We start from the raw sequence: 25,667 nt of genomic DNA on the forward strand, positions 1-25,667 counted from the left end.
CCATAAGTTCCAATCCAACAAAGTTCGCACTTTACTCAATACCCCATGTTTTATGATGAGCGCGAATACCCAACTAAAGTCAGGCATCCCGTTCGTGAAAAGCTTCACGCTTAAAGAGCTTAAACATGCTCATTGTGAGGTTCTCTCATTGCGCCTTACAACATGAAAATAAATTGATCAAATCCCTACCCATACATCAACCTCGGTAGTTAAACCAAATAAACCAGTCGTTTCCTCTGGTCTCTGTAGCACGCAAAACCCAATTTTCCTGAACCCGAAGCAACATCAGTAAAGATCCATTTGGTTCTAGCTGGTCATCGTAGTAAAATAAAAAAAGGAAAGCCCTCTTTTCTTACTTTACTTTGGAACTACCATTGCATCGTGTTTAAACCAGACTTTATTAAACAGTAAATAAAACGTTTTTCCGCTACTGTCAAGTAATTGTGAGTTTTATTGCATAAAAACCCACATATAATTTGAACTTCAGTGTTCTCCCTTATCAAACCTATTAAAATCGTTGTCTTCTCTATACTTTAAAAATAAAGTATATAGATATATTCATATGAATAACTTGTTAAAAATTAATTTATATCATTTCAAAAATATTTTGTACATAATTCACAAAACATTACAAAGACATAATGAAATGATGTTAATTTTTTTTAAGGCTAAGCTAGATAAATAGAAATTATATATCATCCTTTTAAAATAAACAAATTTAACATCATAGTTCTTATAAATTAACATATCTCATTCAACACATATCAAAACATTGCACTACAGCTTGTTTTAATAATTAGGAGGATATTGGGTTATTTGAGTTACAATATTTAAAATATTTTCTTATGGTGCATAGTCTGTTGATAGGCACCACAGACCAATTAAATATATCGTTATATCGGAATACTTTTAAGAAAATTTAAAAATATTTATATATAGGTCCAAAAAAAATCATTATATGAAGTGAAATATTTAAACAAGTGGCAATATTTTAAACAACCTTCTAAAATTAAGTAACAAAATGACTATATCCATATATCGAAATTTTTTCTGCCTCCTTACTAAAAATACAAAATGTTGCCAGAGTTTGTGGCTTGATATATTTTTAAAACAAAGAAGTTATTAATTTTTCAGAGGTTAAGTTTGTTTGTCAACAATAATTTTTTAAACTATCGGTTTCTTAATTACTTTATAGTATTAACAGAGATTATAATCTGTGTTAAATATTTTAGTTAATTCATATGTACAGGATGTCTTCAAGACATCAAGATTTTCCTTTGGAAGCACTCAAGGTTCACGGACCCAATTATCTAAAGCAGGCCTTGACGAGTTGCACAGATCCTCTAAAGGCGATTGAAGAATTTCAGGTAACAAATGGTATACTTCTACCATCACTTCGCCCAATGCTCCCATTGCTGGATCTTCATGGAGTTAGAAGACTGGATTTTCATATGTCAGTCGTCGAAGAATTACGTGAAAAATTAATATCTCATATCAATGATATTGGCAAACAAGAAGGAAAGGAAAGAGATCACAAACTTAAAGAATTATTGCAGAAAAGCTTCCCGGTAATAAAAGTAAAAGCGATGAGACCAATAGTGATGGCAATTTTGAAGAATATTCCACAAATTGAGGATCACTATTTAAAAGTGTTAGTGAGAGATAGGGACTTATATAATGATACTGGTAACAATAGTAAAAATAACTTAGCTAGCAATAATTTGTTGTAACAAAGTGTCACTTCAGATACAGAAGTTAAAAGACAAATTTGGAAAGATAATCAATCATTATTTGGTGATGAAGTATCTCCATTATTAAGTCAGTATATAACAGAAAAGGAGAATGTGCTTTTTGATCATACAAACTTGAGTACACAGTTTTTTGGACCATCGCCTAAGGTAAATTCTTAACCGAATATCTGTGGAAAATATATTTACAAGATTCTAGGTACGCAGACAAGGTGAAGTTGTTCAAAAGTTAGCCCATATGATTGGAAATAGTGTCAAACTTTATGATATGGTGCTACAATTTCTTAGAACACTATTTTTGAGAACTAGAATAGTACATTACTGTACTTTAAGGGCTGAACTATTGATGGCATTGCATGACTTGGAGGTGCAAGATATTATCTCTATTGACCCTTGTCATAAATTCACATGGTGTTTGGACGCATGCATTCGGGAAAAAAATGTTGATATTAAAAGGTAAAATCAAATTGCCTGTCCTTATAAAAAAAAATTGGAGGCTAATTTATCAAAATGTGCTACAGGTCAAGAGAATTACAAGGTTTCTTGGACAACGTTAAGAGAGGACAGGAGCAAGTGTTAGGTGATCTTTCAATGACCCTCTGTGATCCTTATGCCATAAATTTTTTGGCTTTTTCTGCAATTAAAATACTGCAGCATTTAATTTATAATGAAAGCATGCCTAGGGTAATTTTATCAACTATTCACTGAAACACTAGTTGGATTGAAATTATGTTTATGCCGTAGGATAATTCTATTCTCATTTTACTACTGAGGATGCTTGCTTTGGGATTAAGTGCCTGGGTTATGATTGATTCACAAGATTTTAAAGAGCCAAAGCTTGATAGTCAAGTTGTTACAAAGTTCTTGCCTGCATTGATGAGCCTTATGGTTGATGATCAAGTAAGTTAATAAAAATAGTATATTTATATTAATAAATCTAATGGAATCGGTTGATGTAGGTTCGGCAGTTATCAACTAAACTTCCCCCAGATGAGCGCGAGGCTGCTATAACCATCATAGAACACGCAGGGCCCTTACCTGATGCTGTTGAAGCTTATATCCAGGACAGCAGTGTTGCCAGTATTTTGGCAATGTATTACACATTGCATGCTACTAGGCTGAAAGACAGAGTGGGACTTTTGAGAATTTTAACTGTGCTAGCCAACTGTAAAGATGATAGGGCTTTTGAGGATCCTTTTCTTCATTCATTTGTATGTATATAAATGTAGTATAATCAGACATGTTTAAGATAATTGGTGGTTATAGGTAGCACTTTTAATAAATAACCCTGATGAGTTTCAAGCTGAAGATTTCTGCACAGCACTCTTTGATGAATTTTTCTCTGTTGGTTTACAGAGGGATAATGTTACCAGGCACTTGTTAAAGTTACTATGGTAAGTTTTATTATGATTGCTTGTAGCATTATTATATAGGCTTGTCGAAAATTATACTGATATTGTTGGAAACACCTATATTTTTGAGCAAAAGTCTTATCTGTTTTGACTTTTGTATCGACTGAAAATAGTGATTACTATTTCAATCAAATGCGCACTTTTCTATTCGTGATAACAGACCGAGATGTATGAATTCCTTCCCTTGTTAATTATGAGATGAGAGGAAAGGATGAAGATGTAATTGTTTATCTATGCTGTACACATGTTGATTTCAATAATATTAAATTGGCAAACGATAGTGTACAAAAAAATGGAATGGAATAATAATCTCATATATGTTTCATCGTGTCGAAAAATATCGGCCCAAGAAATATGGATATATAGGGTAAAATAATATAAATATTTTTTCGGCATCCTTAACCTAAACATTTCAATCTCGAGAGACTCTAGAGTCAAGACGTGGTTTTTTCTTCTCGAAATGCACTCTATAAATATTACAAAAATGCGTCTGTATTTTGTTTGCCTTTAGTTAGCGGTTTCAAAGAGTTCCCAGGTGAGGGTTACGGCGACAGTCAATCTAAAGTGAACTGAAAGACAAAGTAAGTAACTTAAAATAACCGGACAGTGAACATAAAAGATCTTGTAAAAAATGCATTAGAAATATCATACAAAATGGTCCGATTGTACTTATGTAATAAAACAACCAATTAAAAGCAACTAATCAGCAGTTGAATCAAAAACTGCTGGAAGTAACCAATGAGCTTGCAACTGTGCGATTATAGCTGCAAAATCAGTTACAACACATCGAGGAGACACCAATAAAAGGTGAAAACTATATAAAAAATATTTCACTGACCAGGATGAACTAGAATGAGAGGTAGGCGAACAGCCCGAATGGACAAAAGTAAAGAATAAGAAGAGGAAGAAGTCCGAGATGACACCTTCCTAGCTAGTAAGGAAATATTTTACAGAACATAAAAAAAAGAAGTAAGTAGATAAAATTCCTCTGCCTGTGTGATAAGTGGTACAGAGTCCTCATTAGGGGATAAACATCAGCGATCAGGCTTAACGGCCGCGACTTCATGTCTGTGAGGCTCTAGTGTTTATATATATATATATATATATATATATATATATATATATATATATATATATATATATATATATTGCAGCAAAACTTTTTCTTCTTCCGTCTTTTTCCTTCTTCATATTTGTTTAGTGCCATCAATTTAATAGGATCTATCAGAGTACTGTCTTTTTGTTTTCTTATACTGAATGTACAATAGAAGGGTTTTAAATTTACTTTTTTTTAACATTTGACAAAAATTTTGTTATATTATCGACGTGGCAAAATCGCTGAATAAAATAAAAGACATAGCTCAAAGACCTACTGACAGTATTTTCATTTCATCCCCGGTTGGTATAGAATGTAAATATTTAGAGCTCTCATATTCATCTTCTTCACAATTACCTAAAGACCAATGAGGTGAAAAAAATTAACTTATGTTGAGCGCTTCAAAACATTTCTAAAATATACTAGCCGAAGATGTATATTCCCGAATCCATGACCTAAATTCAAAACAAGCCATGTTGGTTAAGTAGCTTTAAGCCAATATATCTATTTGGATAATTACACTTTTTTTCCTTAAATGAAATGAACCCCTCATGGTAGTTATTAACTGATGACACTTTAACAAATTTGTTTTTGGGCAATACATTTTACACCAAAATTCCTCGTGTATTGAATATCGGTTGATCCTCTCTTAATAGATTTGCATTCAGGAGCTATTATTTTATTAGAGCTGCAACTATTGATCCAAGAAGAAAAGTATATAGCCATTTGCATAGCGTTTTACTGAAGGGGATTAATTTCTAAAATTAAAAAAATAAATATTTGATATTTATATATATGAATAAACTTACCACAACAAAACACACTGTAACGATCATAAATTTTCTTTGATACTTAATCCAATCGGTTTGGGATTTTTATCATTATCAACCATTTTTTAATGACAGCCAAATACTTCTCTGAACGAAAGCGATTCTGTATTTCTTTACTATTAATTAAGTAAATTTACTTTACTTTTTGTACTACCTATTTATATATACTAATGAACTAATAATTTTTTAATAACAACATACGTACTATAGAAACGAAGTGAACTAATCAGATCCCATCTGGGCTTATAGCGTAGCAATTAAAGCAAGTTATAAGTTAAAAGTAGCGACATCTAGATGTTGGACGTCGCGAAACATTTCCCCAAAATTTTCTATGAAGTTAAATCTCTATTTATCTATGGGTAGACAACCTAGATATGTGAAATGTGCAGGTAAACATCACACAAATCGATACTGAAAGCAACGGAATAGCATAGTAACACCTGCATGATGCAATGAAAAAGAACTGCCAGTTATAGAAGATGTGCAGTATATAAAAAAACTTCAGTCAAATGAAATTCCAGTGGTAAGCTTAAGATAACTTAACAAAGCTCAAAGCCATCTACAATTGAAAATTAAAAAAAAACTGAAGAAACCTCAATGCCGTTCGGCTAAAAATAATAAAAATAAAAATTGTAACCAACGACCTCAGTGAATTTCAGACGAAAGTTAGCACACAGGGTAGAAAAATTGGAAAAATCCCAAAACAAGACAAATAAAAACAAAAATTAGTAATTTGTTCTCAACTTTGGAACTAGATTTTTACTCGAAAGGCATTTCATGAAATCAGATAAATATCGAGAGCTTGTGCGATCTAACATGTCATCACATTGCTTGTTACATTTTTTTTTAAATTTTGGACGCGGCAATCTATAAAAAAGCCTGATCTTTAAGTTTAAATGTCAGACTTAAAAGCATAGACGATCTTGAGTAAAAACCGAAATATAATTGAACAAATTCGGTCAGTTGCAAAAGAAGCTACCCCAACATTAGAAGGGAAATCAGAATATGAGGTAAATTACCCCCTCGAAATTAGAGAATTGATAAAACAAAGACGAAAAGTTATAAAAAACAGAGAACCAGAAATACTGCAGACAAAACCTTATTTAATAGAATTAGTATTTTTTGTATTACTCTTCTTGATACCACAATCTACCCTATTGGCAATAAGTATTTGTTATGTCTATATTATATATACATGGCATGTAGAAAATCACTTCATTAAACAATCTTCTGTATAAAATATTATCTTAATTAATTAGTCTTATTCTAAAGCTTATTCTAAAGTCTACATATGTCCAGTAGTCAGATCAGGTGGTGTTAAACGTTTTAGTCTACGCACCTCACTATCACGTCGCATATTTAGCTGATTAGCGAGTACATTGGGATGCCCTAACACTCTTTTGAAGTACTTCACACTAACACGTTGAATTACACTCGTTATAGGTTCTAGAGGAATATCGCGTTTATTTGAAATATAGTACGGAGCATTAACAATGGCACGCAACACTTTATTTTGGAACCGTTGAATGATGGATATATTAGATTTGCTAGCGGTACCCCATAGTTGGATTCCATATGCCCAAATGGGCTTGAGTATAGACACATAAAGCAATATCTTGTTATCTAATAATAACTTGGATTTGCGCCCGATGAGCCAATAAATTTGATATAATTTAAGTCCAAGTTGTTTTCGTTTAGAGGGTATGTGCTTCTTCCAGGCTAGGCGTCGATCTAAGTGCATACCAAAATATTTAACATGCTCTGCTTGGGGGAGTTGACAATAATTGATATTCACTTTCATGGTGTGGATGTTCTTCTACGCAGGGTAAACGTTATATTCGTGGATTTTTGTTTCATTGGCCTTAATGCGCCATGTCTTCAACCACAATTGTATTTGCTCCAGGTGGGTTTGTAGGTTTATTGATGCTGTGACTGGATCTTCATGGGATTGCTATATCGTCTGCATATGTTGCCACAGTATTTATTTTTGTGGTGGGCAGATCAGTCGTATACAGAAGATACAGTACTGCACCCAGTACACTACCTTGTGGAACTCCTGAATATATGGGATTTAATTCGGTATGTTCATCGCCTTGATTTACAATAAAATGTCTATCAGTGAGATACGATTTTAGTAACTGATGGTCCGGATGAGGGAGAAGTTTCTTTAGTTTAACCTGAAATCCCGTATGCCATACTTTGTCAAAAGCCTGAGATTTGTCTAGAAAAGCAGCCGAACAATATCTTTTGGCATTTAGGTCAGCGTTTATTTTGTTTGCAAGTCTATGCACTTGTTCTATAGTCCCATGCTTATTGCGAAAGCCCAACTGATGTTCTGGAATAATTTTTCTTATTTTTTATTATATAGTTTAGCTTTTTTATGTATAATTTCTCGAAAACTTTCGAGATTATCGGTAATAAACTTATAGGTCGATAGGAGGTCACATCTTCTAGTATTTTTCCTGGTTTAAGTATCATTAATATTTTAGCTACTTTCCAGATACTAGGGAAGTAATTAATTCGTAGCATAGCATTAAATATAAATGTTAATAGTTTTATACCCTTTTCTGATAGTTCTTTTAAAACTTTGCCACTAATTAAGTCATAACCAGGACCTTTTTTAACATTAATCTAATCTCTCTCATTATTGTTTGTTTAACTTTTTTGGCCGTTAATTTCTCGTGCGGTAAATCTATTTGAAGTGGCGAATCTTGAAAGCTAGTAATTTTATTTTCCTCATCTTTATGTAGCTGAGACTGGAAAGGTTTAAAAACATTTTTTAAGTGTTTTGAGAAAATGTCGGCCTTGTCTTTATTGCTTCTAGGCCAATTATTTTCGTTTTAATAGGTGGGTTATGCTGCTGGGATCTCCTAAGCTTTTTTGTTGCTTTCCACAACGAATAGTCTGTAGCCTCAGGTAATGTCAAATTTTCTAGGCATTCTTGCCTTGGTTTTGTTCAATTTGGATTAGTTATAGTTCAATTATATAGTTCAATTCAGATTAGATTCAGCTCTTTTATTGCCCTATTAAATTTTCTTTTATTCTCTTCAGTCCTTTGTTGTTGCCAATTTCGTCGTAACTTTTTTTTTTCTGCTATATTTTTCTATATTGTACATGATATTTTTGTAGTTTGTAACGGTAAGTTTAGCGAGATGTTTCGGTCTAAGTTTTCTCTAAATGAGGGCCAGTTAGTTCTATTATTGCACAAAGAAGGGGGTTTATCTTTGATGGTAATTTTTGAAGAAATTGTTACTATTATTGGTGAATGATCAGAAGACAGGTCGAAACATGATACTGCCTAACACTTTTTTGGATTAATATTTTTTGTAATACAGAAATCTATTGTATCTGGTTTTTATTTCTGTCCGAAGGCCAATATGTTGGTTCACCAGTAGGGATATGTTGTAAGTTATCTGTCTTTATTGCTTTTAGCAGTTCTTTACCTTTTGAGGTTATTACTCTTGAACCCCACATTAAATGTTTTGCATTATAATCTCCTCCGGTTATAAATCTATTACCCAGCGTACTGAATAATTCTTGAAATTGTTCTGCCTTGTTATGTTTGGGTGGGCAATAAATCGCAGAAATTGTTAATAAGCCATGGACTTCCTCTATGGTTATACTGGTGGCTTGCAGGTAGTCTTTGCGGAATTTTTCTTTTTCGAAATGCTTTATATCATCTCGAATTATTATGGTTGTACCTCCATGTGCTTTATCATCAGGGTGATTTGTATGATAAAATTTATATTTAGGAATTTTCAAATAATGTTTGTCCGTAAAGTGTGTTTCGGAAACCATCATAACGTCAATATTTTGTTCAGTTACGAACATTTTTAGTTCCCTGGCGTGTTGTTGGAGCCCATTGGCATTCCAGACGGCGATTTTGTAGCTATTGGTTTCAGGCATTAAGCAAGTTTGCTGACGACGGTTGTGAGTAGACCAAGCATAGTACTCATTTGATCCATTAGTTTGGCCATCATGTTTTCTAATCTATAGATGTTGCTAGTTTCAGTATGTTGAGATGTCGTCTCTCGATTTTGTGCTGAACAATTTTCAACCATTTGGGCATAAGTTATGTCTGGTTGACTTGGTCTGGTGGGTAGACTGGTAGGTGTGGATTGTTGTTGTTGATGTCTTTTTTCCCTTAAGGCAAGATAGAGTTTCTATTGTAGTTGCTTGTGAGCTGCGCAACTCTTGTAGTTCGCCGATGATTTCCGTTACAGTTAGCACATTTCACTTTTTCATCGCGAACTTTACGAGTACAATCTCCTGTTTTGTGTTCTCCTGCACATTTTACGCATCTATATGATTTGCGACAGTAAGTCTTTGTGTGCCCGTGCGCTTGACACCTCGTGCATTGTGGTATAATTCTTTTTATATGTGGTGGTTCGCATTTAATAATATTATTTTCCAATTTGGTGATTTCATACACCGCCTTATTATTCCATTAGGTTTTGTATCAATATAGAACATAGGCAGAGGTTTTTTTGTCGTGCTATGTCGTATATTGAAATTTACGGCCTCGTGGCCTTTTTCAGCTAGTGCTACCTTGATGGTGTTAAAGTCCGTCCCGTGATGTAATCTTTTTAATACGAATTTAAATGTTATCTCGGATTTTGGCCTGAATGTATGGTATTGAGTGTTTCTTTCATCTAATTCTTTTACAAGAACTTTAAAATGATACGCTTCGAACAATTGGATTTTAATTAGTTCATAGCTCAGTGTTTTAATTGTGTAGTTCATAGTAATGGTTTTCAATAGGTCATGGATGTGTTTTATTACTCCTATCTTATAGACTGTTATTGGTGGTGGTTTGGGAACAACTTTTTCAGGGCTTGGTTGTATATTCTCTTCAATTTCTTCCGACAGGTTGCTAAAGCTGTTTTTATCTCTATCGGTTTCTGTAACCAATAGTCACTGATTCTTGTTTGTTTCCTCGCGATTTCTTCTTCTGGATTTCTCAATCGTTTTTTGTTAATAACTGTAGTCCGTTCTGATGGTGGAGTTTGCGTTGTTGCTGATTGTTCTAATCTTATATCAAAGTGTGCAGGTGATTTGGTTGAATCGCTGTGGTTTGCCATTTTTAGATTTTTAATATTTTATTTTATTTACTTCCAGAGGAAAAAAAAATATATTGTTTATATCATGCACTTCATTTTTCACTTACGCTATATTTTGCACTAGTTTTTGGCCAAAACTATTATAAACGAATTTCCAAAGGACTGTTGTAATATAAGGGGAAATAATTTTAAAACACTAATAAAATAATTTTATACAAATCTAAAGATTAAAGAATATAAATAATAATATAGAATCTACAATAGATATAAATCCTGTTTATCAGCCCGATGTAGCTGTAAATCTGATTTCTCCAATGGAGGTTGCGTAGAATAAAGAAACTGAGAAGCGCATCTCTTATGTTAAAATTGGTTCTAAGTTACGCTCGGAATCCCCCTGTGAGGGCGCTTACGCATGCGCCGTATATCAGTTAGTTACGGCGGGAAATTTAAAAATGTTTAGTGGGAATTTTAAACTTTTGAGCAGGAAATTTAAAAATGTATAGTAAACATTTTTAGCAGGAAATTAAAAAAAATTCTTTTAATTTTACTGGGAAAATAAAAAATAAATATATTTTATTGATATATTACAATTACATTAATTTACCATGACCATAAAGACATTGATATAATCACAGAGATATCTCCACTACCTAAAACACGTAATCTACTGATATTATCTTCTCTCTAATATACAGTCAAGATTCTGAACAAACGACCAAAATTAGAGGTTACTACTCCAGCAGCAAAAAGGAACTTCATTAGTATCTGCATTAATGTTCCTCTAGGAGGCAAGCGGAGTATCTTCTATAACAGTTTATATCTTCTGCCACTGCATTTCAATAAGGATAAAGCCATTAGTTTTTCATCCAACCTGAAACGAAGCTGATGGGACAGGCTGAGTTATCTATAAATGAACATATAAATTTCAAGTTATAACCCCCATTCTCTAAATAATAAACATAAGTTTCTTATTATATACTTACTTCTGGGTCTGGTTGGGGTAGAAGAATCTCCTATATATCTATCAGCCTTAAAAAACTTATGTGATTGTAATATTGCCATTAGGGGCATATTTTCCTTGTTTTGTAGTAAAGGTAAAGAATCTCAATATATATTGCTTAATTATTTAACAAAATACTTACTATTTAGTAGGAATTATATCTTGTTTCGGCGATGGCTTTCCACATTTTGGTCTATAGTCTTCATCTTTAAAAGGATTAGAAACTTTCCTGGACCTACATAGGAGATCATAAGAGATCCCTTAAGGTTTTCTTTTTATTACACTAATAAATTAAAAGACACGGAATAATCTAAAGTAGTTATCAAATATATATAAAAACACATACCGAAAAACTTGACGTAAATAAACAACACAAATTATATGGCCGTTAACTTCTTAGGTTAGAATTATTAATATCGAGGCCGAATGAGAGAGAAACACACATATAGATGTTGCATTTTTTATTTTCATTTGACCGCGTAACGGGGATTCGGAAAAGCTTAAACGTGGGACCCGATTTTTCCTTCTTTCACATCTAAATTTCTAAATTTCTTTATTCTATGGGAAGTTGTCACAGAAATTGACAACAACCTCAATCCTAAAATGGGTCCTGATATTGATGATATTTCACTTGGGTTATTAAAAGGGTAATTGACATACATATTCAATGCCTTTTTGAGAGTGAAGCATGTTCCGGAATCTTTTAAGGTTGTTCGTACATTTTTGAAAGAAAAAAAAAATTTAGAGTATTGCATGAAGGGGTAATATCAATACTTAAACCTATTTCGGTTAGAGTTCCCTAGTATAGAGTAGTATCTTATATCTGGTCTACACTGCTGATATGCCAACAACAAAAGAAACAGTGATTGGAATATTTGCCGACGATACAGTTATCAAGGCAAAAGATATATATCTGCCTAGGGCTGTAGAAAAAGTATAAGTAGCATCCAATAAGACTGTTCCAATCCAATTGACCTACAAATATGGACTATAGACTGGAAAATACTGCTTAATAGCTCCAAATCTGTCCATGTTAATTTTGCGTTACGGCGAAATCACAAAAACCTAATTATGTCACTTGAGGGATGCACGATTCCTCAAGCAGAACTAGCTAAATGCCTCCGCATCCATCTCGATGGTAGGTTAAATTGAGCAGATCAAAATCATAATTAAGCAACTGTACTGGTTAGTCGGAAGATACTCTCAATTTGGCCTAAAATTAAAAAGATTGGTATATAAGTCAATAAAGCCAATTTGGACCTATGGGGTTGCATAAAAAAGATCAAACCAAGTCTAACAATGCTTATCGCTACGTAACCAATGAAGAGCTGCACGGTGATGTCAAAATCAAATGGATTTACGAAGTGATCCAAGATTTCGCCTTAAAAGACGAAAAAAGGTTACTAAATCACAGGAACGTAGAAGCAATACAGCTGCTGGAAAACGCATCGGAAATCACAAAATTTAAGTGAACCTACCTACCTGAACTTGTATAGTGACAAGTGTTACTCTTAACTTAAGTTTAAGTAGTTTAGCTTTATTTTAATTTGGAATATACATACTGGTGTATTAATCCCGTACTGGTCTGGGTTGTGTATTGATGCAAATACAACACAACAGTAGTAATAAATTACTTTTTAAATTAAGATTGTATTAAATGTATCTAATGTAGGATGTAATTATTTAAATAAAATTGAATTGAAAAATAAAAATTTCTTAATTCCTAACTGGTATCACGAAAGTAGGTGACCCTGTATTGTTATGTAAGTAAATATATAAAAACAAGATTTCTTATTATTTTTTTTACTAAGACAACTTTTAATTTAACATTTGGACAATAATGGAAATATAAAAGCTACATTTTTTCCGAATTAGTTAATTAGTTGATTTTTAAAAGAGTTGGCAAGAGGAAATTTTGAAAGCTCTTATTTCTATAAAAACTGATTTCTTGAAAAACAATAACGTAAAATATCTTCTTTATATAATAAAATAAATGAACATCGTTTGAGGTCAAAAAAGATCAAGAGATCAGAAAAATAAGAAAATTACAACCTAAATCAAACCAGTTCCACAATGACTAAAAAATCTAATGTTTGGTATTGACGTTGATTTAGCAGTGTGGTCTTTACATGTAAAAAATAAACATTTGCGGCACTTTTTGTTAATATTAACATAAATAGCACCTTCATTCTTTATTACTGTTTCTTTGAGGATTATCAGAATGTAAGTTTTGTTCCTTTTCATAAATGTATTTTTATATGTCTATAAACTTTTATAAAGGGTTTCAATAACTCAATTCCAATATTTTTTGTATTTATTCCTGTTTAGACACTTCTCTGGATTTGATGATTTTCATAATACATTTTCATTTGATAATGTATTACCGCTGAAGAGATCACTGTTTCATTACAACTTTATAATTTACAATATCCTATAAAGTCAGTATGCATCAATGTTGCCGTTCCTGGTGTCGGGATGATTTTTTATTACAGCAATGTATCGTATGATTCCAACAATGTTAGAACGGCTCATTTATTGTATTACTGCAAATTAAGCCACCAAGTATGATGAAAAATGTGCGACATTGACGTTGCCTTGAACACCTAATACAAAAATGGGATAATATCTAATACTATTGTCAATATTATCAATTTAAAAGTCAAGCTCTAGTGGTGCTTTTGGAAATAGCTACTTAAAAACAAAGAATACTGATGGTATTATCCAACGAATAGCATTTCATTTCAGTTTGATATGTATCTAGCAGCTGAAAAGACCCTTTCACATCCAACAGTGGTTGGTACCAATCATCAATCCATAACTGGCGCTCAGGAAGTGTATCAATCATTGGTCTACTGTTGGTCCAGCAGGATTTTGAAGATTCTTCATCAAATCTCGATTTTTCAAGATGGGTAAAGCTTTGGACACGTCTGCAAGAAAATGTAAAGAGATGCAAACATTGTTACTGCTTTCCACACATTCCCATAGGGAGATAGCAGCTATTACTGGAATTTCAAAATAATAATAAAATGGAATTGATAATAAATAACCTCTTGAGGCAAATACTATTGGCAAATGTGACAGAAAAAGATTCACTATAGCTCGTACCAATGGAAAAATCTGAAACATCCGCCTCGAAAAACGTAAAAAGAGCGTTGCTTGAAGAGCATCTAATAGGATGTTGGACTGGGAAACCAAATCTAACCGACAGCATGAAAAAGAAACGACTCCAATGAGCTAGGCGACATCGAAATGTAATTGTTGCAGACTGGAGTCGAGTAAGATAACTTTTTTGTATAAATACAATTTGTCAATAAGGATTTTCTAGTATTAATTTAATTAATTAGAAATTTTGGTTGACAAACGTTCTTTTATAAGATGACGCCCTGGTAAACAGTTTCACGCCAATTGCCTTGTAGAGAGGGCCCTCTGGGGTTAGTGCAATGGTGTGGTTTATTATCGCATCCAAAAGCATGAGACGGCTATACATTATAGAAGGACAATGAAACAAGACCAATACTGCCGCAGATGAATGAATAAATGGTTCCCTGACGATGATAACTACATTTTTATGCATAATTCGGCAGCGTGTCCCAAAGCCAGAAGTGTCACTGCATATTTGGCGGGGAAACCACCAAACTTCAGTTAATTAATAATTAATCTCATGAGAGAATGGCATCACAACTCCAGGAAGATACAAAAACATCTATTGAGGGCATGTCTCGACGCATAGAAGCTTTTATTACCACAATGGGTGGCATCACTAAATATTAAAATTGATTCTGTTATTTTTTATAATAATAAAATTCCTTAAATGAAAATTATAAAACTGCTTTGTATATATTTTTTTGTTTGTATGATCTCAATAGATTAAAAATACAAATAAAAAATATATGAGTCCCCAACTAATAATTTGTTACAGAAATCCAATTAAACTAGAAAATTAAATAATCTCAATATTGTTCCTAATAAGTTGACCACCCACTATAACTGGATGCCGTTGAGTTTTTCAACAGCTGGCGATCCATCGATTGTCAATACTTTGATATTTTATTCGTTAATTATTAAATTACATGGCTCTGCAATACGAACAATATCATGAACACGAAGAATGCTAGAAGCCTCAACATTTTTATTAGCTATTTCAGTTCAGACTATCGTAGGTATATCGATTCGTTCTGTACCACATCAGTGTTTTACAGGTATCATAAAAGTTTACTGTAAAAAAAATCAACAATATTGAAAAAAAATTAATGTATGATAAACATATCTCAAAAAAGATTTATTTTTTATATGCAGATGTGATTACTAAGATTTTAGTAGAAATAAAAGTAGAAATTTTGAAAATTCGCCATATTAAGCCAAATACGAATCAGAAGTATTATGAAACATTGACATCAACGTTTCCCAACCGTCATTTGAACTTACCATTACCAACGTTTGAATTTTTCGGGAAATTTTATTTGGATTATTTAAGTTATATTTCACAGTTAAAAAATCGGTTTTGTGCTACCAACAGGTAAAAAAGATAAACAAAAAAAATTGAACTGGAATTTGTCAAGGCAAACTTAAATTTGACCAGAATCGATTCATGGATGGTTACTGCAATTAAGGTAATAATAGTAAAAAAGTGAGTAATAAAAATAAAATAAAGTGAGTGAGTATTGCAGACCTACTAGCCATACAATTTGGTAGAATATTGAAGAAGTAAAAATACTAGTGAAATAACACTTGGCAAAAATATTTATAAGTAAGACTACAATATTTTCCAACAAATATTAAAAACAAATTAATATTTAAGTTGTTGTAGGTCTGAATTTTTTTCCTCCTCTATGACATTAAAATCGTTTCCGTGGTAAAAAAATTAGTGTTGCCATTAATAAAATTTACTTTCAGTCATTACTCATTAATCACTAATAGGTTACAGCACATATTCGAAAACGTATAAATATTCATAGCAAATTCCATAAAAAATTAATGTCGTATCAATATGCATCAATAAATAAAAAGCACTCTTATTTTAGATAATTATTTGATTACAAATAATTTTTGTTGATAGGGGTTGATATCTATTTAAGAATGTGCAATAATTTAAATCATAATAATATATTTAATTAAAAATATTTGTATTCATATTAGTAAACATTACTGATGGTTTTTTATATTTAAATTATTTGTTCACAGGTATGTTCATGCCAAACTACCAGTCAGTAGATTACATACTTTATTGAAGACAGTCCAACCCACACATCAACATAGTGAGAAAGTTCATAACTTATACAAAATGCTTCAGGAAAAAATCAATTCCCAGGAAGAGACAGTGATTCCAGCCGAAATGGACATAGATATTAATTCACCTCTTATGAGTGTTCCAACTCCAGCTCCGTATCATCATATTATATAACAGCTTGTATTTGACTGTTGAAGCATATTATTATTATTTTCTAATATGTCTTTATGTACGTCTATGAATAAATCGCAATTACTATTATCTTCGGAATTGTTTTTTGAATTTTTCAAAGTGATAATCATCCGTGGCTTTCTCGTCCTTTTTCTTAGGTTTATGTTCTTCTGGTTCCAGTTTTGCTTTCTTCTTTACTATTTCCGCCTGTTCGATATTAACTACAATATAAATCAGTTATTAAATTTAATTAAATACAAAATAAGCAGAAGGAACCGCACGGGTACATACGTCAGTTGGTAGGTCACCTTTTTTCTGTGGAAAAACACCACTACAAGAACATTTAATTGACTATTATAAAAAAAATTTCAGTAGCTCTGACAGATAAGAGGTTATAGATGTCAAAGATTGAATTTTGAATATGATTATTCACCTAATTATTTGTTAAATAGGTTACATGGCTACGTAATATAAGGGTCTATAATAAATTGTAAACAATATCCAAAATGGGTTAAAATATTTTGATGCCATTATTAATTATAAATGCAATGGTTTGTCATAAAAGAGCGCTTACTTATAGTAGTGTACTTTATATAGGAAAAATTTTTATAAAGTGACTTAAGATGACTTTTGTATAAATGTCAGCTTTAATAAAATGACATAAGTCTGACGTTCACGAGATCATAGATTATAACTACTTGATCCAACTCACATCTATTGTGTTGTACAAAATTCACAGCCATATTAGTCGGGACAAATTGCGATGGGCCATCAGATTTATTCTGCTTCTCCCACAAAAGTTTCAATTTGGCCTCTTCAGTTGCCTCAATATTTTTTATTTTAGCTTCTATGCCGAGATCAACTTCAGGAATGCCACTTAACATTTGATTGGAAAGCATTTCTTCTGATCTTTTAGCAGATGACTCCCTTAGATGCTTAGGTACAGCTTGCAAGGCCGCCTCTTCAGGAGTAAGGTAAGAGGTACCATTGGCAAGTTTATTATTGGTATTATCTGGGTCATTTTTTCCTTTCTTTTTTGACATTTCTTCTTCTATAAATTTCATCATTTCTTCATCCTGCCGGTAGACTTAAGGTTATTTAGAGCATCAGTTAAAATCATCATCATCAACAATAAAAATTTACCTCATCTCGTTTATTTGTTTCTACAGAAAACTGAGTTCCGATTCCAGTGTCATAAGCATCATCAACTTGCTTCACTTTTCCCGATTTCAGAGCTTGCATGTTAACCATACCTCCTGTCTGAACTTTGAAAGGATCCTTCTAAATCAAATTTAAAGAGTATGAAATATATTTGTTTTAAAATATGTCAGCAATACACACATTAACAGCCTCCTCTTCTATAGAAACCTTGGTCCCCAAAGCAAGTCCTATTACGCTCACGCCATGTGGTCTCTTCCTCAAATTTTGTATTTCTTTCATTTCTCCTAGTTTAGAGCTATACAGAAAAGTATGTGAAAAGTTTGTTGAAAACTGTTTTAGACTAAACCAAACAAATACAAACCTAATATCAACAATATCCTCGTCGTCGCTCTCTTCGGACTTAATTCTTTGTCTTAAATTTTTCTTTTTCCTTGATTTAAACGTTGTTTTCATCTGTTCGTCGTTATTTTCAGTGGAATCGCTCATTATAAGGTATAACAAATATTTGTTTTTGTTAAAATTTAAGTTAACCTCAATTCTATGATTAACCTAACATAATATTGATGTCAATGTTTATGACGGAGTTGCCAAATTGATAATAAAATACTGTTTTAATTAGAAAATTAGAATATTGTTAGTTGAGTGCGCAAAGTAAACACTGGCTTGACAAAAAAAAAATAAAAAATACAATTTTAACTCTAGATTATATGGTGATTATCAGATGTGAAATAAACATGAGTTATTAAAATTAAAATTAGTTTTTCATTCAAAAACAATTAAATTCTAAATATTCTCAATATAAAGAATTCAGATCATCTAGATAGACAGACCCATATAAAAAATCTCTGATCCAAATCAGGCCATCTAAGCCAGACAGGGACAGTGCCTCAGCTTCCTAAACATTATTAAACATTTTATAGATGAGTTTATGTCCTCGCTGTAATTTGAGTCTTTGAAGTTTTGACTTCCTCTTCGATGACCCTAGGTTCACACTTTTGCAATATTTTTCTTAAAAACCAACCTGGATATTCTTATATTTTAAAGTATCCTTTTTGCCAACGAGGGTTTATCTGAACTGGACCTGCAGTTTAAGGCGGGCTCCGAACCATGGTCCTCGGCATTAAGCCTACCGACTGGCGAGTAACCAACTTAGAAATCATCCCAGGAGACATTCGGTATAATCCAGCCTATTTACTGGCGTAACTGGGATCATTTTCCTTGTCGGATTTTAAACTTTTGCCTAGGACAATCATAAATATAAATTTACGACCATGCCCCAATAGGATTCGAACCCGCGACTATCGCAAAAGTAGGTGGACCGTCCTTTCGCTTTTTCAACTTCGCCAATCAAGTCGGCCTTTTTTATTTTGATTTATAATTTTTGAGAGGAATGGTAACATATTTTAATATGAAATAGTCCGATAGCAGACTGAAGAATCTGGTATTTATATTCATTAGTATGTCATATTTTATAATTTGTACGCTTCCACCAAATGCTAAGAACGACACAAGTTAGGTCTCTTTTTTTATTTAGTCACTCTCATAATATTAATGTACAAGTTTGTCAGCATATATCCGCAACCCATAACTTATTGTATTATTATCCCTTGCTTTTATAACAAAGGCTGGTCTACAAATACAAATAATGGCAATTTTTAGATTGGATTACATAGTTTCTCGATATTTTCATATGAACTTATTTTTTCACTTCAGTTCATAAATTCTGCAAAATGTTTAATATACAGTCACAAAACCAAAAATTAAACTCATAAATTACCACTAACACCAAGCAATCTTGAAATGCTTGCAATGAAGAGATCATCTTTAATATTAAAAAGCTAAGTCTTTCTTCGATAATCTTTCAGAATTTCCGAACCCACTATCCTTCTAAATCCCCATTTTGTTCAAGAGAATATGTCTAAGCTATATGCAAAAACAAGAACCCTAGCACATCCTTCCAAATTCTTCCGATTCACAAATTGTCGGTTCTATCAAAAAGACATAACTTGTCATAAATGTGAAATCTCGGAATATAAATAATTATTCAAGAAGATATATAATCTATTAACTGACCTATCTGAAAGCAGTCCTCACAGCCTTTTGAAGTAGCTAAAAGTAGCCAGATTTAAGGATCGAAGAGACTACTCTCATTAAGAAATCGATCTGGTTTTAAACAAAAACTTTTGAAATATTAACTCATCAGATGCATTACCGTCCTAGTTATACCACAGAGAATATAACTCTATGAGTTATACGAACTTCGCCAATTGTCAACAACATCAGCTTAAGATTTTGCAAAACCCTCGACCAGACCTTTTCAAAAATTAACTGGTACCAATACATTTTCAATTAAAAACTGCTGATTTTATAAAAATATATATAAACCACTCGAACCAACCCAAGGGATATTCCTGTTAGTTTCGACATAGTCTCCCAATAGATATATACGTAGTCTCTCCACATATTTCCAGTTCTAAGAAAAGTTCTATAAACGAACTGGCGCCATTATGGGTTTTCTCGTATCGTTTGTTATAACCAACATATCCATACAACATTTTGAAAAGAAGGTATTAGACCCGAACCACACTGATGGTAAACTTTCTATATGGTTTAGATATATGGACAACACGTTTGTCATTTCGAATGGACTAATACAGTTCCTGTTAAAAAACCAGTTCCTGAATCGTCTGAGTGCAATTCGAGAATAATTCCGAGATCCCTTCATTAAAAATGTTAGTTCGACAAAAGAAGAATGATTAGCTAGGAGTCAGATTTATAGGAAACCCACACATACAGACAAATACCTTCAGAATATGTCATACCATTAACGGTTCCAAAAATGAAACGAATTTTTTAATTTATAGAGCCTTCATCACATCCTAGGTTCCGACGAAATTTAATTAAATCACTTCAGAAGTATTATAGTGAATACAGCTAGAGGGATATTAAAAGGACCCTCCAAACGAACAGCAAGATTCAATACTCATCTAGTATAATAAAACAGAAACAGGACTGACCGGAAAAGTTTCCTTAGCTGTTTCGTCAAGAAAGTACAGGCTGTATTAGAATTGCACTAAAAAACTTTGACGTTCAAAGTTATACTCAAACAACACAGGCGCTTCTTAATTCCAAAGCTAAGAGGGATTCACCAAAGGTAATAATTGCATACAAAGTATCCTAAGAAAAAAATTTAGGGAAGATAAGTGCATTAATAAAATAATATCAGCTATGTGTGATATAAACATATAGTGGCCTTTGTCTGAACATACTGAGTTCATTAAAATGGGCGGTTTTAGCACTATACAAGACTATTTTTTATAAACAAAATAATTGCAACAAAGATGAAAAGGAGGTTTTTTAATTATTTCATCGACTATAAAAAATAAATGTCCTTGATCACTCAGCTGTGACAAAAACTAATTATATATCATATGTGTTTATGAGTCTTTCATCAACAATCGGCTAGTTTTACAATAAATGCCACTACAGTTCAGAAACTAATCATTGAAAAATGTATATTCGGTAAAAAAACATATTTGTAGGCTTAAATTACGTTCATGGTTGGCTAATGTAATAAAAAATATAAATATTAAAAAGTAAATTATTATTACACTTGCTTGTTTACACATATGACATACTATGCAGTAAACTTTAACCATGCATCTTTCACTAAGGGAACCAATTGTTTTCTAGACAACTTTATGTTATGTACATGTAATAAATAGATTTCATCATCTGATGGTCTCTTTTCAAACTTGAACTCTTCCCAATTGTTCTGTAGGGTGCCCAGGAGAATTTTCTTCAACTTATCATCACTGTTTTTTGAGTATATCGCAAGATCCCTCTTAACAGTTATAGAGGCATCTAATCCTATTAATATCAAACAAGTTACCTGTAAGAAAACATATATTTTATATGCTTTGAAATGGAGTTATACTTAAAACATACATTATGATTGTCTGCAAAATCTCTTATAGCTTGAAGGGAACCATCAAGCTTTAAGTAATCTTCAACTAATGTTGGTAAACCTGGTATATAAATCCCATCAATGAGTTTCAAGTCTTTATATAATAACTGTTTGGGTGTTAAGTTACTAATATCATTATGTGCAGCCCATAATTTGTCAAAAACTTCTTGTCTCTTCTCTGCACTAAAGTTATAGGTCTTCTCTAGTTCTAGTCCGATATCTATATCAAGTGGTTTTGCTTTGCCATTCTCGGGTACCAAAGCAATTGTGTCATAAATTATGGTTTCTGTAAGTTTACTTATTTTTCATTTATAGAGTTCATGGTAACGATAGTTACTCACGGTACAACAAATATGACAATGGTAAGGTTAATATATGAGGGCTTTTTCTTAAAATTTCATCACTTATTAAAGTACAACATGATCCAACCTGTTCTATTCTTTTAATAACTTTACCAACATCCCATGACACACTGCTGTCTAAAGGCCTGTGGTCAAATATTTGTGTAACATGCTTATATAAAATTTCATCATTTTTATTTAAAACATGGTGATCCACTAACGTCGCTGACAGACATGATGTGTAGTTTTTGCTTAATTCAGTGAAATCTATCTGATCTCTAAAACAATTTGTTGTACTTTTATGGTGAATTTTCTAATAAAAACATACCGAAAAATTAGATTATCAATCTCTATACCGGCCTGTTCTAGAACAAAACAGTTTTCAGTTCTTAATAGGAAATTCTCACGTGTAACATTTAAAACGGGAAGTACTAAATACTCTGGTTTTGAAACTGAAACGAAGTATCCCCAAATCAAAGATGATACCATGGAGTCCAGATCGCAAGATTCATTTCCTAGAGATATATGAATTTGTTTCTTCCCAGATGCTAAACAATTCTATAAAATAAATTATATTGCTGTAAAATATTGCACGGGACGAACTGTATACCTTGAATAATTTTACACTTTTTAAATAACATGTAAATTTTTCCATGATGAAATGAGAGCTGATGAACTCGGCCAGTAGTGCAAAATTCAAATTAGTTTATCACTACACTAACAGATGACCTGTGACAATTTTTAAATTACAGTAAATATAAGTAAAATCTGAAATGTTTTTAATTATTACTTATAAAAATAAAAATAAATGTACATCTTAAACTTTGAATCCTTGATTTGAATTAGAGAAATTTATTAAATCTAAGGAACCCACAGAATAAGTATTTTTACAGCCTTTTTCCATTTTATATAAAATAATTATGGAATTATAGAATTAGTTTAGAACAAAATATTAATAGTTTTAATACCTACTACTATAAAATGTAATATAGCAAAAAAAAACGATTAAAGTAGCTAAAATAACCAATATTTTATTTATTTTCTTATCCATCTCTAATTACTACAATAATAAAAACAATATAAAACGTTGAAAGACAAAATTAGGGTCTATATTTTAAAATTAACCTGTTTTATTCATGTTTAGATTCAGATTTGACATCTCAATATCTCCAAACCAATCACCATCAACAATTTTCAACGTAAATGTTGAACGCCATGTTGCCAAATTTAATATAATAATTTTAAATAAGTAAATTGGAACATTTGTAATAAATAAGATGTGTAAAATATATTTAACAGTTAGTTTATTAAGAACATGTTAGTGTAATGGTTATGTTGTGTTTTTTATTTAACTAAATGCTTTAAACATATCTTTGAGAGCATAATACATTATTTCATAAAAATCTAATTTTGATTTTTTTCCCAATTAAAAAATGTTTTTGTTATAACGTCTGCTGTTTTAACTTGCTACTTAAACCTGATGAAGAGTAGATTTCATTCCTCATATTAAATTAAGATTATGATTGAAATAGTCGGCAACGTCATTAAATCGGTTCAGTTCACCTGCACCGGCGGTGGGATGCGTATCGTGATGTGATAAAATATAGAGTCCCGATTTATCTGACAAATTGCGTGATAAAGCTATCAAAACAAACGATTTTCTTGAATACGAACAATTTATACTATGGTAGCCTGATTGTATTTAAGTCAGATACAGCGAAAAGTGTTAAAAACGCATTGTTTTCGAGTGATGTAAAGTTTTTGTCTACCAAGATGGCCGACACGTATTTTCAGGTGAGTTTAATTATTTCAAAAATGGAGAGTTCAGGCCTTTCTGGCACATACGGATTAGTAAGAGAGGTAATTTTTCTTATAAACTACCAATAAAGTATGAAATTCCGTGCAGATTCGGTGTATATATGTAAGAAATCTTAAAAGGAAGTTCAATGTTTATGCCTCTTAACCAGGGTATTTAGGTTATATTTAATTACAGCATTTTATCTTATTATTTTCTTATTAAGCGCTTCGTGTTATGTTCTCTTACATCCGGTACGGTATGTCAATTGACTTTTCTCTATGCTCTATATGTAATTTAACATAATATTGTTCCATTTTATTTTTAACGTATATGTTAATTCTTAGGTGAACGATAATTTGGCGTTGATAAGTGGAAATTCCTGTTTATTCCTTATGTTTTGTAATTTTTGTGTAACTGTAGTGATTTTACGTCTCTAAAATGCCTTTATTTTAACTTGACCTTATATAACGTTGATAATCTTGAACGGGCGAGATCATAATTATCCTCAAGGCTAAATATAACCCCACATGTGTATGTGTGGTGTCTGTAAATCTTCTTGCAACGGCAGTGGTTTGTGTCTAAATTGGATGAGTGGAACTTATCGTAAATATTAGGGTATTAAAATTGTTACGGTAATGATGACATTTTTAATCATATCATCGTACATCGTTGCATTGAAGTGGCTGTATCTAATTATGATAATGTTTTTTAATACTTCTTGTTTTCTAGTTATTCAGTATTTTTGTTTCACTGTATCTGACATATAAGTATGCAAAATAGATTCAACTTACAAATATTCCATATGTTTAAAAGGTATTTTTAATAATATTCTACTTACACCTACCTATTTATGCTGCATATCAAGTAGGTTATAAAATAACGTAGAAACGATCATTTTGGTGTATGATTTATGATGAAGTAGGAATGCTATTAATTTTATCATTTAAATTAGAGCCATTCTGTTGGAGTGATTTAATTTATTAATATTTTAGAGAAGCTTGTTAATTGTATAAATAATTATGTATCCTGTGTATGCTATTATTTTTAGGCTTTTGCGCTTTAGGCTATTGGCTCATGTGGATTGTTCGTTTGATTGGTCTCTCAGTTATTCGTGTGATATAACTGAACATAAGTTACCCCATATATATCGAGCCTATGACATATTCTGGACCCTTTCAACCAAAGTACTAGTAAGCAATTTTCACAAAGGGCATCAAGTATTATGACAGTTGCTATGACAAACATAATTTTGACAGTTAACAAGTGTGCCATTATTGAAAAACAAAATCTTAATATATTGAGGATATAAAATGTCACTTGATATCTAAAACTAGAGCTTAATCGCTTTTTTTTAAGGCGATTTAAATTTATTCAGTGAAAAAATATGCCAGAGTTGGTAGTTTGGCAATTTGTTATCTTTATTTTTAGCATAACTAAACCAGGATTGGAATGAATCATTGATATATTTTTTATTGGACGTGATTAATACGTTTTTCGTCGTGATTTAATTTCTACAAATTTCGCCACACTGTATTATAATAACAACAAAAGTATTTCAATGAGATATGACGATCATCTCCGCATACTCGAAATATTTCTGGCGTCTCAAGGGTGGATTTCGTTATTGGGACCGATATAGGCGATGCGCCTTGAGATGATTCCTCCGTGATGATACTTTTCCCAAAAATATATCACCGCTTGGTGATAATGTTTGGTTTTTAATACAAGCGGACGACCCCATCTGATGAAGACGCTTTTCGCGAATGTAATTTGACTTTTCTGGAACAACACAGGTTTCTAGATCGGTATTATATTTTTAACTCGTTCGATGCCTTGCCAAAATCCGAAAATACAGC

General features: G+C 32.0%; 4 protein-coding genes and 1 long non-coding RNA gene across 7 annotated transcripts in view; 2 read left to right on the forward strand and 3 right to left on the reverse strand.

The window, feature by feature from the left end:
- Nucleotides 1-1,084: 1,084 nt before the first annotated feature.
- NELF-B (negative elongation factor B) lies at nucleotides 1,085-16,634 on the forward strand. The gene is made up of 8 exons (XM_076416123.1): nucleotides 1,085-1,686; nucleotides 1,747-1,898; nucleotides 1,948-2,204; nucleotides 2,270-2,432; nucleotides 2,493-2,648; nucleotides 2,708-2,959; nucleotides 3,015-3,142; nucleotides 16,328-16,634. Exons 1-8 carry the CDS (start codon nucleotides 1,242-1,244, stop codon nucleotides 16,545-16,547), a joined length of 1,773 nt encoding a protein of 590 aa, XP_076272238.1. The 5' UTR covers nucleotides 1,085-1,241; the 3' UTR covers nucleotides 16,548-16,634.
- On the reverse strand, nucleotides 10,912-11,422 carry LOC143203831 (uncharacterized). Its single transcript, XR_013007445.1, has 3 exons — nucleotides 11,289-11,422; nucleotides 11,130-11,223; nucleotides 10,912-11,050 (listed from the first exon to the last, which is right to left on the reverse strand). It is a non-coding gene; the product is annotated as an uncharacterized LOC143203831 (long non-coding RNA).
- On the reverse strand, nucleotides 16,351-18,257 carry LOC143203823 (splicing factor C9orf78). 2 transcript variants are annotated; one of them, XM_076416132.1, is made up of 5 exons: nucleotides 18,067-18,257; nucleotides 17,886-18,000; nucleotides 17,688-17,825; nucleotides 17,257-17,620; nucleotides 16,351-16,765 (listed from the first exon to the last, which is right to left on the reverse strand). In XM_076416132.1, the coding sequence occupies exons 1-5, from the start codon at nucleotides 18,189-18,191 to the stop codon at nucleotides 16,632-16,634; spliced, it is 876 nt and encodes a 291-aa protein (XP_076272247.1). In that variant the 5' UTR covers nucleotides 18,192-18,257; the 3' UTR covers nucleotides 16,351-16,631. The 2 variants fall into 2 exon arrangements, with proteins under 2 accessions (XP_076272247.1, XP_076272248.1); XM_076416133.1 differs by having other exon boundaries at nucleotides 16,625-16,765; nucleotides 17,688-17,822; nucleotides 18,067-18,224.
- A 3,035-nt stretch (nucleotides 18,258-21,292) lies between these two features.
- pn (exopolyphosphatase prune) lies at nucleotides 21,293-22,835 on the reverse strand. Its single transcript, XM_076416920.1, has 6 exons — nucleotides 22,804-22,835; nucleotides 22,624-22,742; nucleotides 22,342-22,571; nucleotides 22,014-22,291; nucleotides 21,654-21,958; nucleotides 21,293-21,597 (listed from the first exon to the last, which is right to left on the reverse strand). Exons 2-6 carry the CDS (start codon nucleotides 22,666-22,668, stop codon nucleotides 21,343-21,345), a joined length of 1,113 nt encoding a protein of 370 aa, XP_076273035.1. The 5' UTR covers nucleotides 22,669-22,742; nucleotides 22,804-22,835; the 3' UTR covers nucleotides 21,293-21,342.
- Nucleotides 22,836-23,566: 731 nt separating this feature from the next.
- Nucleotides 23,567-25,667, forward strand: part of Pkn (serine/threonine-protein kinase N) — a 106,890-nt gene continuing 104,789 nt past the window's right edge. For both annotated transcript variants that reach the window (XM_076416108.1, XM_076416110.1), the window contains exon 1: nucleotides 23,567-23,807. In XM_076416108.1, the coding sequence (XP_076272223.1) occupies nucleotides 23,787-23,807 (21 nt within the window). In that variant the 5' untranslated portion in view covers nucleotides 23,567-23,786. The remainder of the gene's footprint in view (nucleotides 23,808-25,667) is intronic.

Source organism: Rhynchophorus ferrugineus, unplaced genomic scaffold (genome assembly GCF_030347505.1).
Source record: "Rhynchophorus ferrugineus isolate W39M unplaced genomic scaffold, kcgeb_rfMv2 rfM10, whole genome shotgun sequence".
Lineage (NCBI taxonomy): Eukaryota > Metazoa > Arthropoda > Insecta > Coleoptera > Curculionidae > Rhynchophorus > Rhynchophorus ferrugineus.